The 19,347-nt window shown below is 42.4% G+C and overlaps 1 protein-coding gene across 1 annotated transcript; it reads right to left on the minus strand.

Moving 5' to 3' along the window:
* Positions 1–15,022: 15,022 nt before the first annotated feature.
* Positions 15,023–17,560, minus strand: LOC135973693 (uncharacterized). Its single transcript, XM_065558022.1, has 2 exons — positions 16,584–17,560; positions 15,023–15,589 (listed from the first exon to the last, which is right to left on the minus strand). Exons 1-2 carry the CDS (start codon positions 17,158–17,160, stop codon positions 15,114–15,116), a joined length of 1,053 nt encoding a protein of 350 aa, XP_065414094.1. The 5' UTR covers positions 17,161–17,560; the 3' UTR covers positions 15,023–15,113.
* Positions 17,561–19,347: the final 1,787 nt, after the last annotated feature.

Consider the following 19,347-nt stretch of genomic DNA (forward strand, 5'->3'; position numbering starts at 1 on the left):
TGTCCCAGACCACCGCCTGCATCTCTTTCTCCTCCATCAACCCTCTGCATTCAAATCAGGCTGCCATCTTTCTTCCATACTGCCTGGGAGCCAGCAGCTGGAAAAAGGACAGTACAGGAGAATCTCCCTTCTCTCAATTTGGGTGCCTGGTGCCAAAGGAGCAATTTCAGGAAAAGTTCTGCTCAGGCCTTGCAGTCCTGGGCTGGAGCATGCCCAGTCTCTCTGTGGGGATGGTGCATGCACATTCTGGTTGGCATATAGGAGCTGTGAGGGATTTAACATGCTCAGTGCAGATGGAATCTTCAGAGAATTTAGCTGCCAAATTCTTCCAAGTCTCTACTTGTATGAACTGACATATTTCAGAGCCTTATAACTTGGCCAAATTTGAGCAAATTTTCACAGGAACAGCAAATTATCCCTTATTCCGGGTCAATGCCCTTGCCACATTTTTAGCCCTTGCTCTAAAGATTAGAGATGTTAGAGCATCTCAGTGAAACTGTTGTCCAAATTTTTTAACATGGGCAAAACAATATATTTTCCTCTACCTTGTTCTTGGAAATAACTGAACCACTTTCACTGAAACTTTCCAGAAAGATTCAGCCGGAGGTGGAGACCTGGAATGGAAAATTTCAGCCTGAATAGTTTAAGTTTTGCAAAGTTATAAGCAATTGAAAATAGGGTCTTAAAATGGAAAGTGGTGGGCAACCTTAACTACAGATGTTGCTACCTCTGCTGCCCATCTCGCATTAAACTGGTTATGCTAATGGGAACTTGTGAGGCCAGAATCTGCCTCTCATAGGGCTACTTGCATACTAAAATACTACCTGATGTGAGCAAAAGGGATTGTCAGCAGCACCCTAGTCTGACTGTCTGGAATTTGAATCAAGTCTAATTTTCCTGGAGACCCATTGACGTTACCCTTTCTAATACTTAATTTTGGGGGCAAATAAACATTTAGCGAGTGGTATGCTGAGTATGTTTAGTCCTTTTGAAAAATATTCTTTCATACCAGCCTTGACAGGAAATAGGTCAACAGGAAAATTAATAAGTTACACTTGCAAAAATGCATTAAGAGATGTGGACATGTACAAATGTATCCATCATATATAAGATCTTCCTACACATTCAAAGATAGAAAATATTTCTGTTTTGTGTGTTTTTTTTAATTAAATGAAGCTTCCCAGTTGTTTACATTTACACTCAGATTGCTACACAGCAATTACTGTTTCATGTAACTTGGAATACTATGTGAGGAATGTGTGCTATAGCTAAAATAGCCAAATCCTCAAATAGTTTTATGTGCTAACTACAGGTTGAACCACAGATTGAACAGCATGCTCCTTTTTAGATTAGATCATTCCAAAGGAGTTTGTTTGTTCCAGTGTTTGTTAATGGAACCTTTTAAATGAGGATTAATATAGCTAAAATTGACAAATCCTTGTTCAAAGACATTAAGTGCCCGGTACCCTTCAGAAAATCAAAATCTGCAGCTTATGTTAATATGGTATTTGTAAAAGTCATCGCCATGGTTTCAAAGTTAGAAGCCCACTAAATCCCTAAAACTTCAGTCATTAAAAAGTCAGACTCACAAACAAGCAATTCTTGTTCTTTTTCTCTGCTTTTCTAAATAGTAGAAAATAAAGGTCTCCAGGGAGATACAATTTCAGTAACAGCAATTTAACAATTTTTTTAACTGCTTTGAGTATGGAAATGCTGAAATGTTAGTAAATATTAGCTTCTCCAAAAAAAAAAATGTCACTGAAGTCTGATCTACACTAAACATTCAAATTCCAGATCTCTAAAGATAAGCAAAGAAAAATGTATCAGAGGGGTAGCCGTGTTAGTCTGAATCTGTAAAAAGCAACGTCTCTTGCATCTGAAGAAGTGAGGTTCTTCCCCACGAAAGCTTATGCTCCCTATACTTCTGTTAGTCTCAAAGGTGCCACAGGACCCTCTGTTGCTTTTCAAAGAAAAATGGTTTAAGATAAAAATATTAGGGTAGTTGTGACGGTGAGATACTTTTAAAAATTGGTTTTACACATCAGTTCTTAGTCATAAAGTCTCTGAGCTGACAGCTTTCAAACTGTAGATAGCTGAAGACAACTCTCTCAGCTCCTACCTATTTTGAAAATTCTACTCCTATGTCCCAGTGTCACATTCATGCTCTGTTGTGTCTGCCAGACATTTTCCCCATTTTCCAAACATCTTCAAGATTTCCATGTTTGTCTAAAAATAGCTGTCAGTAATACCTTGGTATTTGGGTCATAGCATGCTCAAATTCATTGAATGCTCATAAATATTTTAAGAAATGACAGCGAGAACACTTTAAGACACTATTGCATTTATAGTCATGAAAATTAGTATGTAAAAATGTGCCTTCTTAATGTGCCTACAGTTCTGCTTCCTGTGTACATTCAGTCTCATCTGCTTATGTTACTGACAAATATAGTTATAGGCCTTGATTCAGGAAAGCACTTATGCATGTGCATGTTTAAAGTTAAACTCATACTTAACGGTGTCCCTGAATCAGACCCTTATTGCTTATTACTAATGTTAGTTCTGCAGCACCAATGCAGTTGCTATGGGGTGAGTTGAATACTATTCTGACTCATGTATCGGCAGCATAATTGTTATCTAAGGGCTTGTCTGCACTGAGCAGCAATACACATTAGCGGTGTTTTTAGAAATCACACCCTGCAATGTGTTGCACATTAATTGGTCTCTGTAGACCCTGCTAGTGTGCACTAAAAATTCCCTAGTGTAGTATTAAAGCACACTAAGGAACTTTTAATGCACACCAGCAGAGTTTATATAGACCAATTCATGTCCACCGTTTGAGCTGACATAAGAAATCATACCCCCATAGTGCTCATTGCTACTCCTTGTAGACAAGCCCTAAGTTTCTGTCACAGAAAGTTCTCAAGTGGTGGTGATCTGTAGGTGAGAAAAAAAAAATGGTACTCAACTTTTGATCCCAGGATGAGTTTCTTTCTATTTGAGAACTGAACAAATATGGTCTGGAATCAATGAGAGGCAAAATGGAAAGCCCACACTGAAGTCCCTTTGTAAAGTATAATCATGCTTTTAAAACTTTGAGAGGTTTCTTGTCTGTTTCATTCTATTTCATCCTCTTTTCCCAGCTATCCTCCAGTAAGTTTCTCCTCTCTCCTCTTTGGATAAATGCCTATGCTCATGCTGTTTGATAGTGACATGACTAAATTCTGCTCATGCTTCATGATCAGTCTGTAAACGTTTGGTTGAACTTTGCTTGTAACATCCCACAAGCAGGAGAAAATTTGGGGATGTTTAAAAATGTAACTATCTAGACCAAAAATTACATTCCTAAGAATGTGAGTTGCAGACTTCTGGGTGTCTTTGCCAGAGTGACACCTCAAGGACCATAAAAATATTGAATCTTGGCATGCTAAATGTAATAGTAAGCTGTGGAATAAGATGCCTTGGTCACCTGACAAAGGTCACAGTTACAAAGATTAATCCCCTTGTCATGTGACACGGGTTAGAATCTTTTGTAACTCTCACTCACATCAGGTAGTGGTGGCCAAGAAATAAAGTTCAGTCTGTTATCAGCATGCCTGAGTATCGTACCTTTATTTATTTTTTAAATGGTTTTAACTTTTTTCCTCTTTTGGGATCTTATGTATGTTTTAGATTTCTAAAAAATCTTCCTGTCTATAAATTTAAGCATGTGCATGTGTGTTTGCAGGAGTACCTTTAAGAAAACACCCTGGTTTGGGGGGCGAGTGGGGAGGGGAGGACAGGGGAGGGGACAGGGACGGGGACGACTTCTCACAACTATAAGCTCAGAAATCCTTTCCGTATCAGTCATATGTTACCAGACACACTTTCTCCCACACTCTCTCCATTTTCCCACAACCCTGTCAAGGGAAAAAACCAAACTTTAGTTATTTTATTACACTGCAGGTTATATAGGGATGGAATTAAACTTGTGGGCAACTTGTTTTTCACATAACTTTAAGTATAATGGTCTTGCTTTAAAAACTTTCAAATATGTCAGCAGGTATCCTTTTTATATATGCTGGCATAAAATCAAAACAATGTGTATTGTATATATAGCACTGTTTATATTTCTGTGTCTAATGCAAATTCCTATACAGTTTGACAGTCATAACTGTGGAAAATATTAGATTTTTTTGTGTGCTTGATTTAAAGGTGAATTGCAAAGCAAAAAAAGAGTTTGGGGAAAAATACTCTGCCATGGTGTTGGGCTGCTCTTCCACCCTCCATGGGTTTTGAGAGCACCTCAATAATATAGTTAGTAGCTGGAGAGAGGCCTCCTGTAGCATTGTAGTGATAGGAGTAAGACTTCTCCTATTCAAGCAAAGTAACAGATTTTACCCATTGGCTGGAGCAATTTGGCAGCTGGTGACCTAGGTACATAAGATTTGCATTGCACATTAAAATTGGTGTGCACGACAACAATGACTTTAATATCTGCCATAGGTTCACACCATTCTTTGACTCTTCTTATTAAAAGAAAATGAAAGGGGAAAAAACCACTTACAACCATATTAACATCAATGGTGATTATGAATTTGTACAATCTAAGTTTCTTTTAAAACAAATACTTATATGTAACATGCTTGCTGATGGTGTCTCCCAGAGCTGTGCAAAAATATGAATTGTATGGAGTTATCTTGTTAGTACACAGAGGGGAATAAAATGTGCTTGCAGTTTAAAAGCTTCCCATGGGCATACTGCTTTGAAATTTGAATTCTGGGGGCAGGACTACATTTATAAAGATTTTTCCAGTTAGTATGTGACAGAGGTTTGTGCATGTATGTTCAACGGTTCTTTCAAAATCACTCCTGTGGTGTAACGCCAATAAACCTATGGTCCCCCTACACGACGAAATGTCACAAAATGATAGGTCCCTGGTATACAATGAAACAGTACTGTTCTGCAAAGATTTAACTTAAAAATAGCCCAAGAAGTTTTAATAAAATGCCACAGTGTGTCCAATTAGGCCTCAATCCTGCAATTGACAGAGCATTGGCAGCCATACTGAAGTCAGTGGGGCTCTGCCTAGCTGGAGCTGTGTGCCAGCATGTTCAACAGCAGAATTGGGTCCCTATATTGTAAATTCTTGCTAACCTTTTTTAAATACAACTCAGTTGGCCAGATCCCCCATTTCTGTAAATTGGTGTTGCTCCATTGACTTCAGTGGAGCTTTAACAATATACTCCAGCTGAGCATCTGGCCTACTCTATTTGCTCTTTTTAGTCAGCAATAGCAGAAGACATGTAGGAAGTCAATACAGGTCACTTTTCCCACTGAGACACCTGACTGGCTTCATGTTAAGAGACTCTTCAGTTTTCCCTTGAAATAAGTATCTGGGCATATAAACAGATTGCTGCTTACTGTAAGTTTCCTTTACGTCATGGAACTCCATTTGCCTGGGTTAAGTAGCAACAGTTCAGAGTAGTTCAATCCAGTCTCTTCAGAGAATGAGCAGGAGCTTGCAGTGGATGGACACTACCACAATTTTCTCTCTATTTGAATTGTTTAAATTATGTGTTAAATAACTTGATCTGTACCCAGCAGAATTCATATGCCAAAGCCAAATAAGTTCAGGATAATAAGAAATATCTAAATGCAAATAAAATTTAGGAAACATTTTGCTTTCTTGCAACTTGACACTTTGCCCTAGTTTGAAATAAATTGAGCAATTTATTCCAGTTAATTAATCTGTATAATACTGTCATAGATAGTTTTGTCCAGCGACATGATGATCAGACAAAATATTTAATAATGTGTAAGTTTATGTCCAAACTGGTGAATGCAACTTGTCCTTATTACCAATTAAGTAGGTATAATTGTATTAAGAAATATGACTCTGCAAAGACATGGTAAAGAATCAATTATCCAGTCCATAAGAGTTTAATATGAGGTTAATTTCTGCATAAAATCCTAGCTTATTCCAAATTTCACATCCAAACAAATAAATAAAAGGGAAATGCTTATAGAAGCATGATTTATAACGAACTGTAAGGTAAATGAGGGAAGGGAATTAAATGTTCCATTTCACCAAGTCATTTGTTTCATTGCCAAAACACAAAAATACTAAGTTGCCTAAACCAGTTTCTCTCGCCCGCTAAATCAATTCAGTAAGTAGGGCAGAAAAACAATCTGAATGTTAGTGTCCTTAAAATAGTGAGCCCTGAAGATTTATTTTTCATTGAAAATGATCAAATGTTCAATATGTACTGGGAAACTTAATTTGAAATATGTAGACGCCACCTGGAAGCTGAACATTCTAAGTCACAGAGCAATTTCTGTAGCAGTTGAAACCTAATTGTATCATATGATACTATGGAACTTTTCTAAGGATATGTCCATAATCTTATTCCTGTTTTTTAATGTCCCATCATATTAAACTGTTTTCAAGGACCTGCCGTAATACTGGCTGTTTATGCTATAAAACTTTCCCTAGAATGGGATATAGCCATGTGTGATGGAGCATACCAACCCTGCACTGGCGAAGCAGGGGTTAAAGGACCGTTCTTGGCCCAAGAGGCCACACTCCCTCTCCCCTTCTCAGCATGCTCCCAACAGATGGATCATTCAAAAGGGAGCAGCTCACTTCAGTCTGGGCTGACTGAGGAGAAGAGTGGTAACAGCTTCCTTCCACAGAGCTTCTGGGACGCCAAGCTGATGGGGTTGATCCTCCTAGCTGCATCACAGGAAGCCAGCTGGCGGTGGGATCTGTTGCCAGCAAAGGAGCTGCCAGAGACAAAGGAGAAAGGACACAAGAGACACCCCACGTCCAACCCTGGAGATGACACCAGAGTGAAAGGGACAAGGTTAGGAAGAGATGCAGGGAATGTGCTTGGGGGTATTGCAACCTGACCCCTAAGTCAGGGTACCATGTTTCGAAGGACCCTGGGTCAGAATCTGGTGGAGTAGGGTGGGCCCAGGTTCCCCTACCCTCCCCATTCTTGCCGCTAGGTGACTCTACTTCTGATAGTTCCACTAGGCCCCTTTGAATTCTCACCAGCAGGCATTACACCCCAGAGCATCGTCATTAGGTGATACTGCTGGCCCAGGACACCTAAAGAACCCCCGACACCACCGTGCCATTGATGACCATACTCCCAGTAATGCACAATGACTTAGTGCCTCATCACAAGAAACAGTTATGGTTTCTTCATGAGTTGGCATTAATCCAAAATAGCACTTGGACACTATCTACTATTGCATTTTGGAGTTTAAAAACCTTGTATGAATAACCATTTTGGGAAAAAAATACACAGCAACAATTTACTTGACTTTTCTCTCTGTGGTTCACATAGCTGGCTGAAGCAGTGTTCTGTGGTCTCTTTAACATTACACACTGGGCGTTTCATTGGAGCCAAAGCCAGCTATTTACAGCAGGGTGTTTGAGACATGAAAGAAAGAAAAATTTATATGTGGTAATTTTGCTATATTCCCCTCTTAATCTGAGTACTGAGGAATTCAAAACACTCTCAACAAGTTACTGGAATTTGGTATGTTACTTTTTTTGCAGATCATTTATCAAACTGCTAATAAATATTTGTGATTTTTTAAAATATACTTTAAAAAAGAAACTAAACTGTTTTTTACACTGCTGACTGGGAGAAATGTTGCCTCTGACTCTCCAATATAGTTTTGAAAATCCTTGTAGATACTTTTTCTGTCAGCACAGTCTACCTTGCTATTTCCCACATTATTCTCAGCCTGGGTTCCAGGTTTCTTTTTCTTGGAGTTCAATAACTTGCTATTTATTTAAATGGAAGATAGAGTAGAGACAAGGTGGGTGAGTTAATATCCTTTATTGGACATTCTTCTTGAAGAAGAGCTCTGTGTAAACTCAAAAGCTTATCTCTCTCACCAACAGAAGTTGGTCCAATAAAATATATTACTTCGCCCACCTTGTCTCTCCAATATCCTGTGACCAATCTGGCTATAAAAACCTGCATAAAAATGAAAGATAGTTAGTTTCCAGCTAAGCCCTGGTCTTCGGAGTCATGAGGGAACTATTGGGTTGAAATACTGTTTCAGGGACATCATTTTGCTAAGGAAGCCCTTACTGAATCACTAAAATGCCCATGGGCTCCTTTTTCTACAGGTTTTCTTTTCTCTGGTGCCAGTGTTTTCAGCCAATGGAATGAAAGCACTTCAGGCCCTAGGGGCTTGATCCTATCTCACTTGGTTTTGGGTGATCATGGAAGGTTATGGACCAAGTCAAGATTTCCCTCTCCCCCCACCCCCCACCGCCCTTCATAGCCATTCAGGAGAGATCTTACCATTTTATAGAATGGCTTGGATACCAAAGTCTAGCAACTACCTAAACAAGAATATACACTAGACTATCCATACATTGCAATTAGAAGAGACCAAGCGTGAGATTTTCAAAGGCACATTAAGTTCAAAAATCTCCATTTGTGCCTTTGGATATCTCGCCTATAGCCTCTTCTGATAGCAATTTAATGTTTAAGCCTCTATGTGAACCATGTCTCTCTATTGTCTGATCTCTAGTCACTTGTTCTAGTTGTCAACTGTATTGTTTAATTTTTTCTACAGTGCCCAAATCACTGAATAGGCATTTCGTGAACATAACTTAATGCGTCTTGGCAGACTTCAATTCCAGTGTTGCAGCATGACACACTGTGTTAGACCACAGGATTTTCCTCTCGACTATTTTAATATATTTGTCCAGCATAAGATCAGGTTTGCTCTTTGTTGTTCATGGTTTGCATTGAGAATGTCCAGTTCTCTGCCTCCTCAAGGATTACGAAATGCCTTTTTAAACAGTTATTTTAAATGTGATACTTTTGCTTGAAGATTGCAGTTAGAAAGATGGTGTCATCGTCCCATTTGGCTGCTTGAAACCAACATGTTGTGGTTCTCCCCACCCCACCCCCTTTTTTTTTTCAGGTTACAGCCTCTGGCTTAAGGTTACTCTTTGACAGTAGCTTCTGTGAATCACTTTGGAGAAAAGAACTGCTTACCTATAATTGATTTCTTTTCTGAAGTTATAAATTGTGATTGATTCCTTACCTACTCACTGTCTGTTAAGAATCAGAGATGCATTTGCCTGTCCCTTAATGCTGACAAACCCTAGGGGCTGCTACACTCTTTCAGCAGGATCACAATGTACCTCTTTCAGGTGTTTGAGGAAAGAGCGGTCGTGAGCCCAAATTGTAAAGGTACTTGAGTTTTGGTCAGTCATTTGCTGGGAGTATAGGCCCAAGGATGTGGCTCTGTATAAGCTATGGGCCTGATCCAAAACCCACAGAAATCAATAGGAAAACTCCCACTGACCTCAGTATGCTTTGGATCAGGTCCTAAATCCTTATTGGACAATGAAATGTAAGCCATTTTCTCTCTCAGCAGGCAGTGTCTACTTTTACCCAGTTTTTAATATCTTCACCACACAAAGCTTTCTTTTTGTCAACTCTTAAAGTATCACCATCCAAAGACATCTATTACTAAGGCTTCTAGTTTTTTTTTTTTAAATCTACAGTTGTCAGAATGGGAGTAGACACAGGGAGTGTGAGCTGGAGCTCAGTAATAAGGTATTTTATGTTTAATCAGTTTGTTTGCCTTTACATTTTTGTGAGGCTGTGTCTTCATTTTTAAAAGTGGAAAATCTGGGGGTGGTTCTTTCCTTTCCTTCCCCCTTGCAATTCCTGGGTCTAGTTAAATCCACAAAAATGCAGGGAGAAATTGCTTAATACCACTAAATGCGGTCTTATTCACCTAACCTTAGCTAAATATAACTATTCTCTGATTTTGGGAAGCTGCCTTTTAAAATATTCATTAGATCTAAAATACACCTAGTTTATTGCAAAATCAGTGTTCTTACAGTGTAATTTTTAAGACCTCAGGCACAGTAAGTTTTTTGGAGTGCTCAGACTAAGAGAATTCTGTAAGCTACACATGAGCTATCGCAGTCTGCGTCATACATTAGTACTATGGTATACATCCCACTCACACCCTGCTTTGTGAAGCTTGAGTGGGAGCTAAATTCTTAATTCAAACACTCCTTTTGCAAGGTGTGTAAAATACACTCCCATGCAGTGGGCCAGTATGATGCCAAAGCTTCACTCATTTTGTATCTCTAATGCTCATATTTTACTTTGTCCTTGAATTCATTAGCCCCAAATTCAGTTTGTCAAAACACCTGCCATGCATTTTGCAATATCTCCTCGCTTGTTGTAACAGTTACTTCTCTAATTCTGTGCTGTTTCTCTCCGGCCTTCTGTGGTGCGAAGGAAAAATTGCTTAATATAGTCTAAAACAAATGCTCACAAGAAACAGCTTCCTAGGTTCTTTTAAAGCCTCGGCAATTATTTTACTTGTAAATTAAGATAATTAAATTATTTCTAACTTATACAAACAGCTCTGAAAAAAAGCAATAAAAAAACCTAAATGTAATTGTTTGGAAATTCTTTTAAGATGCACTAATCTGGTGATAATTGTCTTAGAAAAGAAGATTAATTCTCCTTAACTCGTACTTAATTTGTAAATTTACTGTTAGCAAATGCTCATCTAACTTAGCCAAACAACTATTCTATGCTTTTTCACAAATTCAAATGAGCATTTCATACTGTTCAAAAATTGGCAACACTTCCATTCTTTTTCACTTCAACTTCAAACTGATTCTTAGCTTTCTCTGGCCTTATTCTTCAACACAAATTCATTCAACCTTTGTAAAGAGTTAATTGTGTTAATTGGTCCCCTGAAAGGCTATAATACCATGAACATGCTTGATGTAAAATTCATTCTAGAATTATTCACTCACTTTAAGTTGACTAAAACAAATGTTAAAATTCCAAATTCATGAGGCAATTGTTTGTTATCCCTGGGCTGTGAAAATTGTGTCTTGCCACAATCTTTTCAGTCATCTTGATCACAAAGAGAAAATTTGACACAGGATGACATTGGGCCAGCCAGATTAACACCAGCACTCTTGGTTTCTTGAGCACAGGCTGTAAGATGTTTCTTCAAGGAGGCAACCTCAGTCTCCATTAGCACTCGGCCCAGTGCTCCCCCATTGGCCTTCACCAGCCAAGAAGACGTGAGTTCGAAGCACAGGTTCTGCAATGAAGTTCCTTCAACTTCAGAGAGGAGCATCAGTGCCTGAAATTCAAGTAGAGATGATCCAGCAGTTGTCTCCTCAGTACAGCATACTGTTTCCACAGAAAATTCAATCTGGAATCTGAGTGATTGTCTCTGAAAAATAACCAACAGTTTCCTTACAAAGGAGGTGCTTGAATCAGCCACTAAGTGAAGACAGCAAAGTGTGTCTAGCTTATCCACAACTCAGAATAAAACTGGGGTTTGAGTTTTCATGGATGCTGTGGTTGTGGCAAAGAACTGCTGTAGCAGAAGTATTCAAAAAATCTTCCTTCTCTCTTTATTTGTCACAAATCATTTGTAAACCAAGGTAACTTGTGTGGCAACAGCCAGGGAAAAGGGCACTTATGGACCTCATCATCAATGGCAATGGACAATAAACTGTTATAAAATTCCACTAATTGAGTGGTCTGTCCTGGGAACAGATTTCTCCCCCAGATACCTCTGGAAACATTGTATTAATTTCCCAGGACAAATCATCAAAGCAGTCCCTTTGCCTTAACAGAAAGTGTGTCCTAGTTTCAAATTCAAGGCAGTAACAGTTATCCCACTTCCAATCACTAGACCAAGAGTGGGGCCAGCAATATGGCTTGAGCCAACAAATAACTAGGATAGCACAAGGTCTGTATAGTGACCATGAAGTCCTGATTGGATTCAGAAAGCACATCATAAATGTTTGTCACCAGACACAGTTAGCATTAGTAATTCTAACACCACCATGATGAGGAATTCTTGTAGATCACAGGAGGACACCATAGTGCAGTGAGGCAAATAGGAATGATCGTAGCACACCATCTTATCGCTATCCTGGAAAATGCAGGGACCTTATCTCTGATCAAATTGTGAATTGTTGTTACCTTATCGATAACCAACTTCACATTTATAAGGAAGAAATTAAAATTAGTGTGCTGTTCACGTGACTTCCAATCATCCTGAGAGAAATTAGCAGCTGAAAGGATTCATGATTCCCCAGTGGAGCACAAAATATTTCATATAAATGCTGCAATTGTACACCAGCCTCATTCTAATAAGTGAAACAACAGTACCAAGTGCTTTGGCACATGAGCTAATATACAACACTATTAAAGTAGTTAAGTAGATAAACTTATAAATTGACAGAGTGCATTCTCAGTTGATTTAAATACCATACAACTGAACCTACAAAGGTGAAAATCCAACTTTCCTGATGCGATTGGTTGATACTAAACAGGGGTATATTCAAGGCCACATTCATGCTAACAGAACACTCTAATAAGTTCTACAGCTTTGTGCAGAAAAGGTTATTTAAGCAGGAAAAAAAGCTCACTCATTTGAAAACAAAAACCACCAAACATCCTCAAACATTAGTTTTGCAGAAGGGATGCAAAATCCAGTTGGGCCACCGTGATGTTGACGTATTATATTCAGTCAGAAAGGTTTAATCCCGACCACATATTTGCTGGAGGGTAGGAGGAACAGTTTGACAATCTTCTCTTTTATGCCAATGAAATAAATCTGATGCCTTCTAAAGTAAAATGAGAGCAAGCCTGACCACCAAGAAAAGCTCTGTTCTGCATCTAGGGCCTTGTCTACACTACGAGAGTAGTTCGATTTTACTTGCATCGAATTTTTGTAATCGATATTGCAAAGTCGAACGTGTGTGTCCACACTAAGGACAGTAATTCGACTTTGTGCGTCCACACTAACGGTGATAGCGTCGACATTCGAAGCGGTGCACTGTGGTCAGCTATCCCACAGTTCCCGCAGTCCCCTCTGCCCATTGGAATTCTGGGTGTAGCCGGCAATGCCTTCTGGGTAACAAAATGAGTCGAGGGTGCTTTTGGGAAACTGTCGTCATCCGTCCATCACTCCCGCCCTCCCTCCCTGAAAGCGCCGGCGGGAAAACAGTTCGCGCGCTTTTCCAGTCATTGACAGCGCGGACGCCACTGTACTCCGAGCATGGAGCCCGCTGCGACCATCGCTGCAGTTGTGGCCGCTCTCAACGTCTCGCAGCTTATCATAAAGGTTTCCCTGAGGCAGATGCAGAAAAGTCAGGCAAGGAGGCTACGGCACCGCGGTGATGTCCTGAAGTCTGAGAGTAGCACAGACCTGTCAGAAAGCAGGCGACCCAGCGCCGAGGACATCACAGTGGCAATGGGTCATGTTGATGCCGTGGAACGGCGATTCTGGGCACGGGAGACAAGCACTGAGTGGTGGGACCGCATAGTGCTGCAGGTCTGGGATGAATCCCAGTGGCTGCGAAACTTTCGCATGCGGAAGGGAACTTTCCTGGAACTTTGTGAGTTGCTGTCCCCTGCCCTGAAGCGCAGTGACACCCGGTTGCGAGCTGCACTGAGTGTACAGAAGCGAGTGGCCATAGCCCTGTGGAAGCTTGCAACGCCAGACAGCTACCGGTCAGTCGCGAACCAGTTTGGGGTGGGCAAATCTACCGTGGGGGTTGTTGTGATGCAAGTAGCGAAGGCAATCGTTGATGTACTGCTGCCAAAGGTAGTGACCCTGGGAAACGTGGAGGCGATCATAGATGGCTTCGCAGCGATGGGATTCCCAAACTGCGGTGGGGCCATAGATGGAACTCACATCCCTATCCTGGCACCGGACCACCAGGCCACCCAGTACATTAACCGAAAGGGATACTTTTCCATGGTGCTGCAAGCACTGGTGGACCACAGGGGACGTTTTACCAACATCTACGTGGGATGGCCGGGCAAGGTTCATGACGCTCGTGTTTTCAGGAACTCTGGTCTGTTTAGACGGCTGCAACAAGGTATTTACTTCCCGGACCACAAAATAACTGTTGGGGATGTGGAGATGCCTATAGTCATCCTCGGGGACCCAGCCTACCCGCTAATGCCCTGGCTCATGAAGCCCTATACTGGCGCCCTGGACACTGAAAAAGAACTCTTCAACTACCGGCTGAGCAAGTGCAGAATGGTGGTGGAGTGTGCTTTTGGCCGTCTCAAGGGGAGATGGAGAAGCTTACTGACTCGCTGTGATCTCAGCGAAACCAATATCCCCATTGTTATAGCAGCTTGCTGTGTGCTCCACAATCTCTGTGAGAGCAAGGGGGAGACCTTTATGGCGGGGTGGGAGGTTGAGGAAAATAGCCTGGCTGGTGATTACTCACAGCCAGACAGCCGGGCGATTAGAAGAGACCAGCGGGAAGCGCTGTGCATCCGGGAGGCTTTGAAAGCAAAGTTCCTGAGTGAGCAGGGTAACCTGTGATTTTATAGTTTGTGTACTGAGAAGCTAAACCTGCCCCCGTTTCTTTACCCAGGTAATGTTGACTATCCTATCCAGTTACATACCCCCTTCACCCCCCCTCCAACACACGTGTCGAAATAAAAATAGTTCTACTTTGTTAAAGCACACCGTTTTCTTTAATACTGTTTTAGCGGGAATTTTTTAAAACTGGGACGCAGACTGTGGTGCGGGGCGGGTCTAGTGTTGTGATGCGAATGCAGCTTCTAAACTCAAGGATTGACAGGCTCCGCTGCGGTGGGATGCTTGTTTCAACGGAGCCTGTCACCCCTCCTGATCGGGACTGTGTGTATGGGAGGTCTATTTGACTTTGTGGCAGGGGGAGGACGGTTACAGATCCCATGCTGTGTGGCTCTGTGATCCTGTCTAAGGACCGGCGCTTAAGATCTGTAACTGCCCTCCCCCGCCACAAAGTCACAGAGCAACCCACCCCCCCCAACATTACATCAAAACAACCTCCCAGACTAACCGGGGCAACTAGTCACTGCATCACTGCACTGTGTATATGCCCTGCTGCTGTGCCTGCCCCCGACTATGTACCCTGCCAAAGGAGACTGTCCTGTCCAATTTCCAACCCCCTTTCCCCTCCTCCTCCAAAAGAACATGATTGAAACAGTAGTTAACAGAAACGAATTTTTTATTATCAACTACACATGGCATTGGGAGGTGAAACTTGGACGTGGGCTTGTGTCAGGCGGGAAGGAAAGAACTTTTCAAATTTTGGGAAATGAGAGCCTTCTGCTACTAGAGCTCTCTGCAGGGGTGGAGTGAGAGTTAGCAGGGACTCTGCCGCCTCTCCTTCTTTGCACTTTGGGTGAGGTGGGTATGGGACTTGGTGGCGGGGGAGGGCGGTTAGAGATGGACTGCAGCGGGGCTCTGTCCTCCTGCCTCCGTTCCTGCAGAACATCCACAAGGCGCCGGAGCGTGTCCGTTTGCTCCCTCAGTAGTCCAAGCAGCGTTTGAGTCGCCTGCTGGTCTTCCTGCCGCCACCTCTCCTCCCGATCCATGTTGGCTTGGTGCATTCGGGTCAAGTTCTCCCGCCACTGGGTCTGCTGTGCTGCCTGGGCTTGGGAAGAGGCCATAAGCTCAGAGAACATGTCCTCCCGTGTCCTCTTCTTCCTACGCCTAATCCGCGCTAGCCTCTGGGAGTGTGATTCCAGGCTAGGTTGTGAGACAGTCGCAGACGGGGCTGTGGAAATGGGAAAAAGGGAGTGAATTCCTCTGAAAGATAAATGTAGTTGTGAACAAAGAACATAGTCTTTCTCTGTGAACAAGACCATGCACAGCACCTTTCACATGCGCACTCAGCACAAGGTCGAATTCTCGGCCTTCGCATTCTGTGCCTGGGGTCTTGAACAGCACATTTGAGAAGCGAGGCAGCACAACGGAATTTCTGTTGCAGGCAGACATGGTAAGCCGTACACTTGTGGCAGTTTAAAACTTTTATATTACCACTGGCCTCATTTCACATTTAAATCAATGTCAGTCCCTGCTGCCAGCAATCCGGCAAGCGGGAACTCTGCCCCTGTCCCACCCCCTCGCGGCTGTCCCCGGGAATGATCCCTTTCGGCTGCCCCTCTCCCGCCTCCACCGCGTGGCTGCAAACCAGCGGTGACAGTTCTGTAAAGGAACGGGAAAGCAGTCCCAACACTAACATTCCCCTACCTAATTAAAAGCAGGTCACCATGGCCGACATCACCCTGATGAGGATCTCCGAGAGCGACAAAGAGAGAATGCTCCGGGAAAGCCTCCAAAGACCAGGGCCGTATGCCGCCCTGCTGTGCAGAGCAATGATCCCCGAGTACCTGATAATCTCGTGGCGCGGCAACGTGTCGTACTTCGGAGGACCCAATAAGGCCGCTCTCCCCAAGAACCTCATGCAACGGCTTTCAAGTTACCTCCAGGAGAGCTTCATCGAGATGTCCCAGGAGGATTACTGCTCTATCCCCGCACATATAGACCGCATTTTACTGTAGCTGCAGTAGCAGGGAATACACAGTAGAGCGGCTTGTGCAGGACAATCACTGAAAACCGGACATTGCTAGATTTCTTTTCAAAACTTGCACTGCCCCTTACTAAACCGTTAAGCGCCTAGGGCACACTAATCATGAACAACCCATTCTTTTAATTGTTAATATTCCTGTTTTGTTAAAAATAAATGTTTAGATGTTTACAACACTTACTGGCTGATCCTTCACCAGATTCTGTGTCCGGGGTAATGGCTGGGGACGCTTCGTAGGGGATCTCTGTAAGGGTGATGAAGAGATCCTGGCTGTCGGGGAAATCAGCGTTGTGAGATCTGCCAACTGCCTCGCCCTCCTCATCTCCTTCCTCATCTTCCCCGTCCCCTAACATGTCTGAGGAACCGGCCGTGGACAGTATCCCATCCTCAGAGTCCACGGTCACTGGTGGGGTAGTGGTGGCGGCAGCACCGAGGATGGAATGCAGTGCCTCGTAGAAACGGGATGTCTGGGGATGGGATCCGGAGCATCCGTTTGCCTCTTTGGTCTTCTGGTAGCCTTGTCTCAGCTCCTTGATTTTCACGCGGCACTGCGTTGCATCCCGGCTGTATCCTCTCTCTGCCATGTCTTTAGAGATCTTCTCGTAGATCTTTGCATTCCTTCTTTTGGATCGCAGCTCGGAAAGCACGGACTCATCGCCCCACACAGCGATGAGATCCAAGACTTCACGATCAGTCCATGCTGGGGCTCTCTTTCTATTCCCAGACTGCATGGCCATCACTGCTGGAGAGCTCTGCATCGTTGCCAGTGCTGCTGTGCTCGCCACGATGTCCAGACAGGAAATGAGATTCAAACTGGCCAGACAGGAAAAGGAATTCAAATTCAAATTTTCCCGGGGCTTTTCCTGTGTGGCTGGTCAGAGCATCCGAGCTCGCACTGCTGTCCAGAGCGTCAACAGAGTGGTGCACTGTGGGATAGCTCCCGGAGCTATTAGCGTCGATTTCCATCCACACCTAGCCTAATTCGACATGGCCATGTCGAATTTAGCGCTACTCCCCTCGTCGGGGAGGAGTACAGAAGTCGAATTAAAGAGACCTCTATGTCGAACTAAATAGCATCGCAGTGTGGACGGGTGCAGGGTTAATTCGATTTAACGGCGCTAACTTCGACATAAACGCCTAGTGTAGACCAGGCCTAGGCCAAAAGAAAATATATATGTGGTATTACATTTACAATATAAGGTCGTTTTGGTCTCATTTCATGAGTTTAATTTCTCATATCATCAATTCTATACATTTTTTGTAGACTGTACTTATAAAATGGGTAAAGCTTTCAGTAGTAAAATGTGGGTTCTGCGTTTCCCTCAGTTTTTCATATGCAAATGCTTAGCTGATCTAAAGACTCTTGGAAGTTTGTCTAATGAGGTCTTGTGTTTTGCACAAAGAAGTGCCCTGTTCAGAAGACTGAAAGCAAGAATTCTTGTCTTAGAAATAATAATGCTAGTGTCAAGGTATGTAATGGAAACTTGCCTCTGTTAGCTCTGATGTACATTCTGAATGCGTGTGTGTAGTCTTGCACCATCAAAACTGATCTTTTGGTTTGTAGCATCAGTAGGCCACTGTTGCTTTTGATCTGGGAATTAACATGGTGAGATAGTCTTCTAAACACATGTGCAAAAGAAAGTGTTCTCTCCTGGGTTTATGAAAAAGAAATCTTGCAACTATTGACTATAGCCAACATGATAAACGTTTCTGGTTAATAAGGAGTGCTATGGAAATTTACTTTCCCTGACAAACTGTAAAAGGGTGGAACCTGGAATTAGTCTCCTTATGTTTTTTCCAGAATTACTTCTTAACATGCTTGTAAAAGATGTCCCTTTCAGAAGACATTATTAACCCAGTATTGCCTTAATGCAGAGACTGTAATTTCTTTGTCCAGTGCCTCATTCAAGAATGAGGCCATTGATCCAGGATGTCACTTCAGTCCACACACCCTTTACACAGTTGCTCTATGAACCCCTTCCCACCATGTGCATTAAACAAGATAGTGAGAATAATAAAAGGCTTAGAGGTGAAAATTCTTGAATGGAATATCTCTGGCAGCAGAGATTGTGTTCAAATAACTTTGTTGGTTTTGAACCACTGCAAGAGGCTGTTCATCCCTTTCAACAGACACTCAGGTACTATGATGATGAGCGTAGTATAAATGCCTAGATATAGAGCTTTGCAGCTAGTGCACTAATAGTACCAAGGAGTAATGGTGCATTTTTAGTGTTTCCTTTTGCAGTTTTTGCTGTCAGGTTGCAATGCTTTAGAACTATGAGAACTCATATCAGTAAATGGGATTTAAGCCCCGGAGCTCCTATTAATTGATCCCCTAACTGTCCTTTGATGTTGTACTGTTCCAAACCTTGCCATTAATAAGTGTAACATTATTCATTCATACACTGATAGCATGTTCCAGGCTGTATTGAGAGATAAAGACAGAATCCCTGCCCTGAGAACCCTATTATCTAAATAGACAATATAATGCAAATATTTTTCATACCTTCGGAGGGTTTTTTACATTAGTTTATTTATAACAATGACAATAAAAAAACATGGTGGCTCGACACTTTCAAACTTGGATGCCCAAATTTAGGCATCCAGTGCGTGATCAGCACCTCTGGATATTGTGTAGTTGGCTGAGCCACCATGGTAGAAGTGTGGGGGAAGGGAAGCCTGGTTACCACTCCTTGCAAGTAAAGCATGTTAGTTAATGGGTAGAATTGGGGGGCTTTTTAAATACAGGTTCCCCTGCGTTTCAGAGAGCATCAGGGAAGACAGCATTGAGGAAGGAGTGGTGTCTCTTGCCGGAGACTGACTCTGGGAGGCAGAATCTGTGTGGAGTGAGGTAGGGGTTGTTAGAGGCTCAACTTTCACTGTTAACGTATTGGAGGGATTCTCAGGATTTATCTCAGGCTGGAGAACTGGTCTGTATGCTAGTC

This window comes from Chrysemys picta, chromosome 9 (genome assembly GCF_011386835.1).
Source record: "Chrysemys picta bellii isolate R12L10 chromosome 9, ASM1138683v2, whole genome shotgun sequence".
NCBI classification, from domain to species: Eukaryota; Metazoa; Chordata; order Testudines; family Emydidae; genus Chrysemys; species Chrysemys picta.

What these genes read in the sequence shown, in the direction of transcription:
- LOC135973693 (XM_065558022.1), bottom strand. Translation starts at nt 17,160, where the DNA reads ATGCAGAGCTCTCCAGCAGTGATGGCCATGCAGTCTGGGAATAGAAAG. An exon ending in ATCTGGTGAAGGATCAGCCA is followed by an intron (nt 15,590 to 16,583) that starts GTAAGTGTTGTA and finishes CCATTTCCACAG; the next exon opens with CCCCGTCTGCGACTGTCTCA.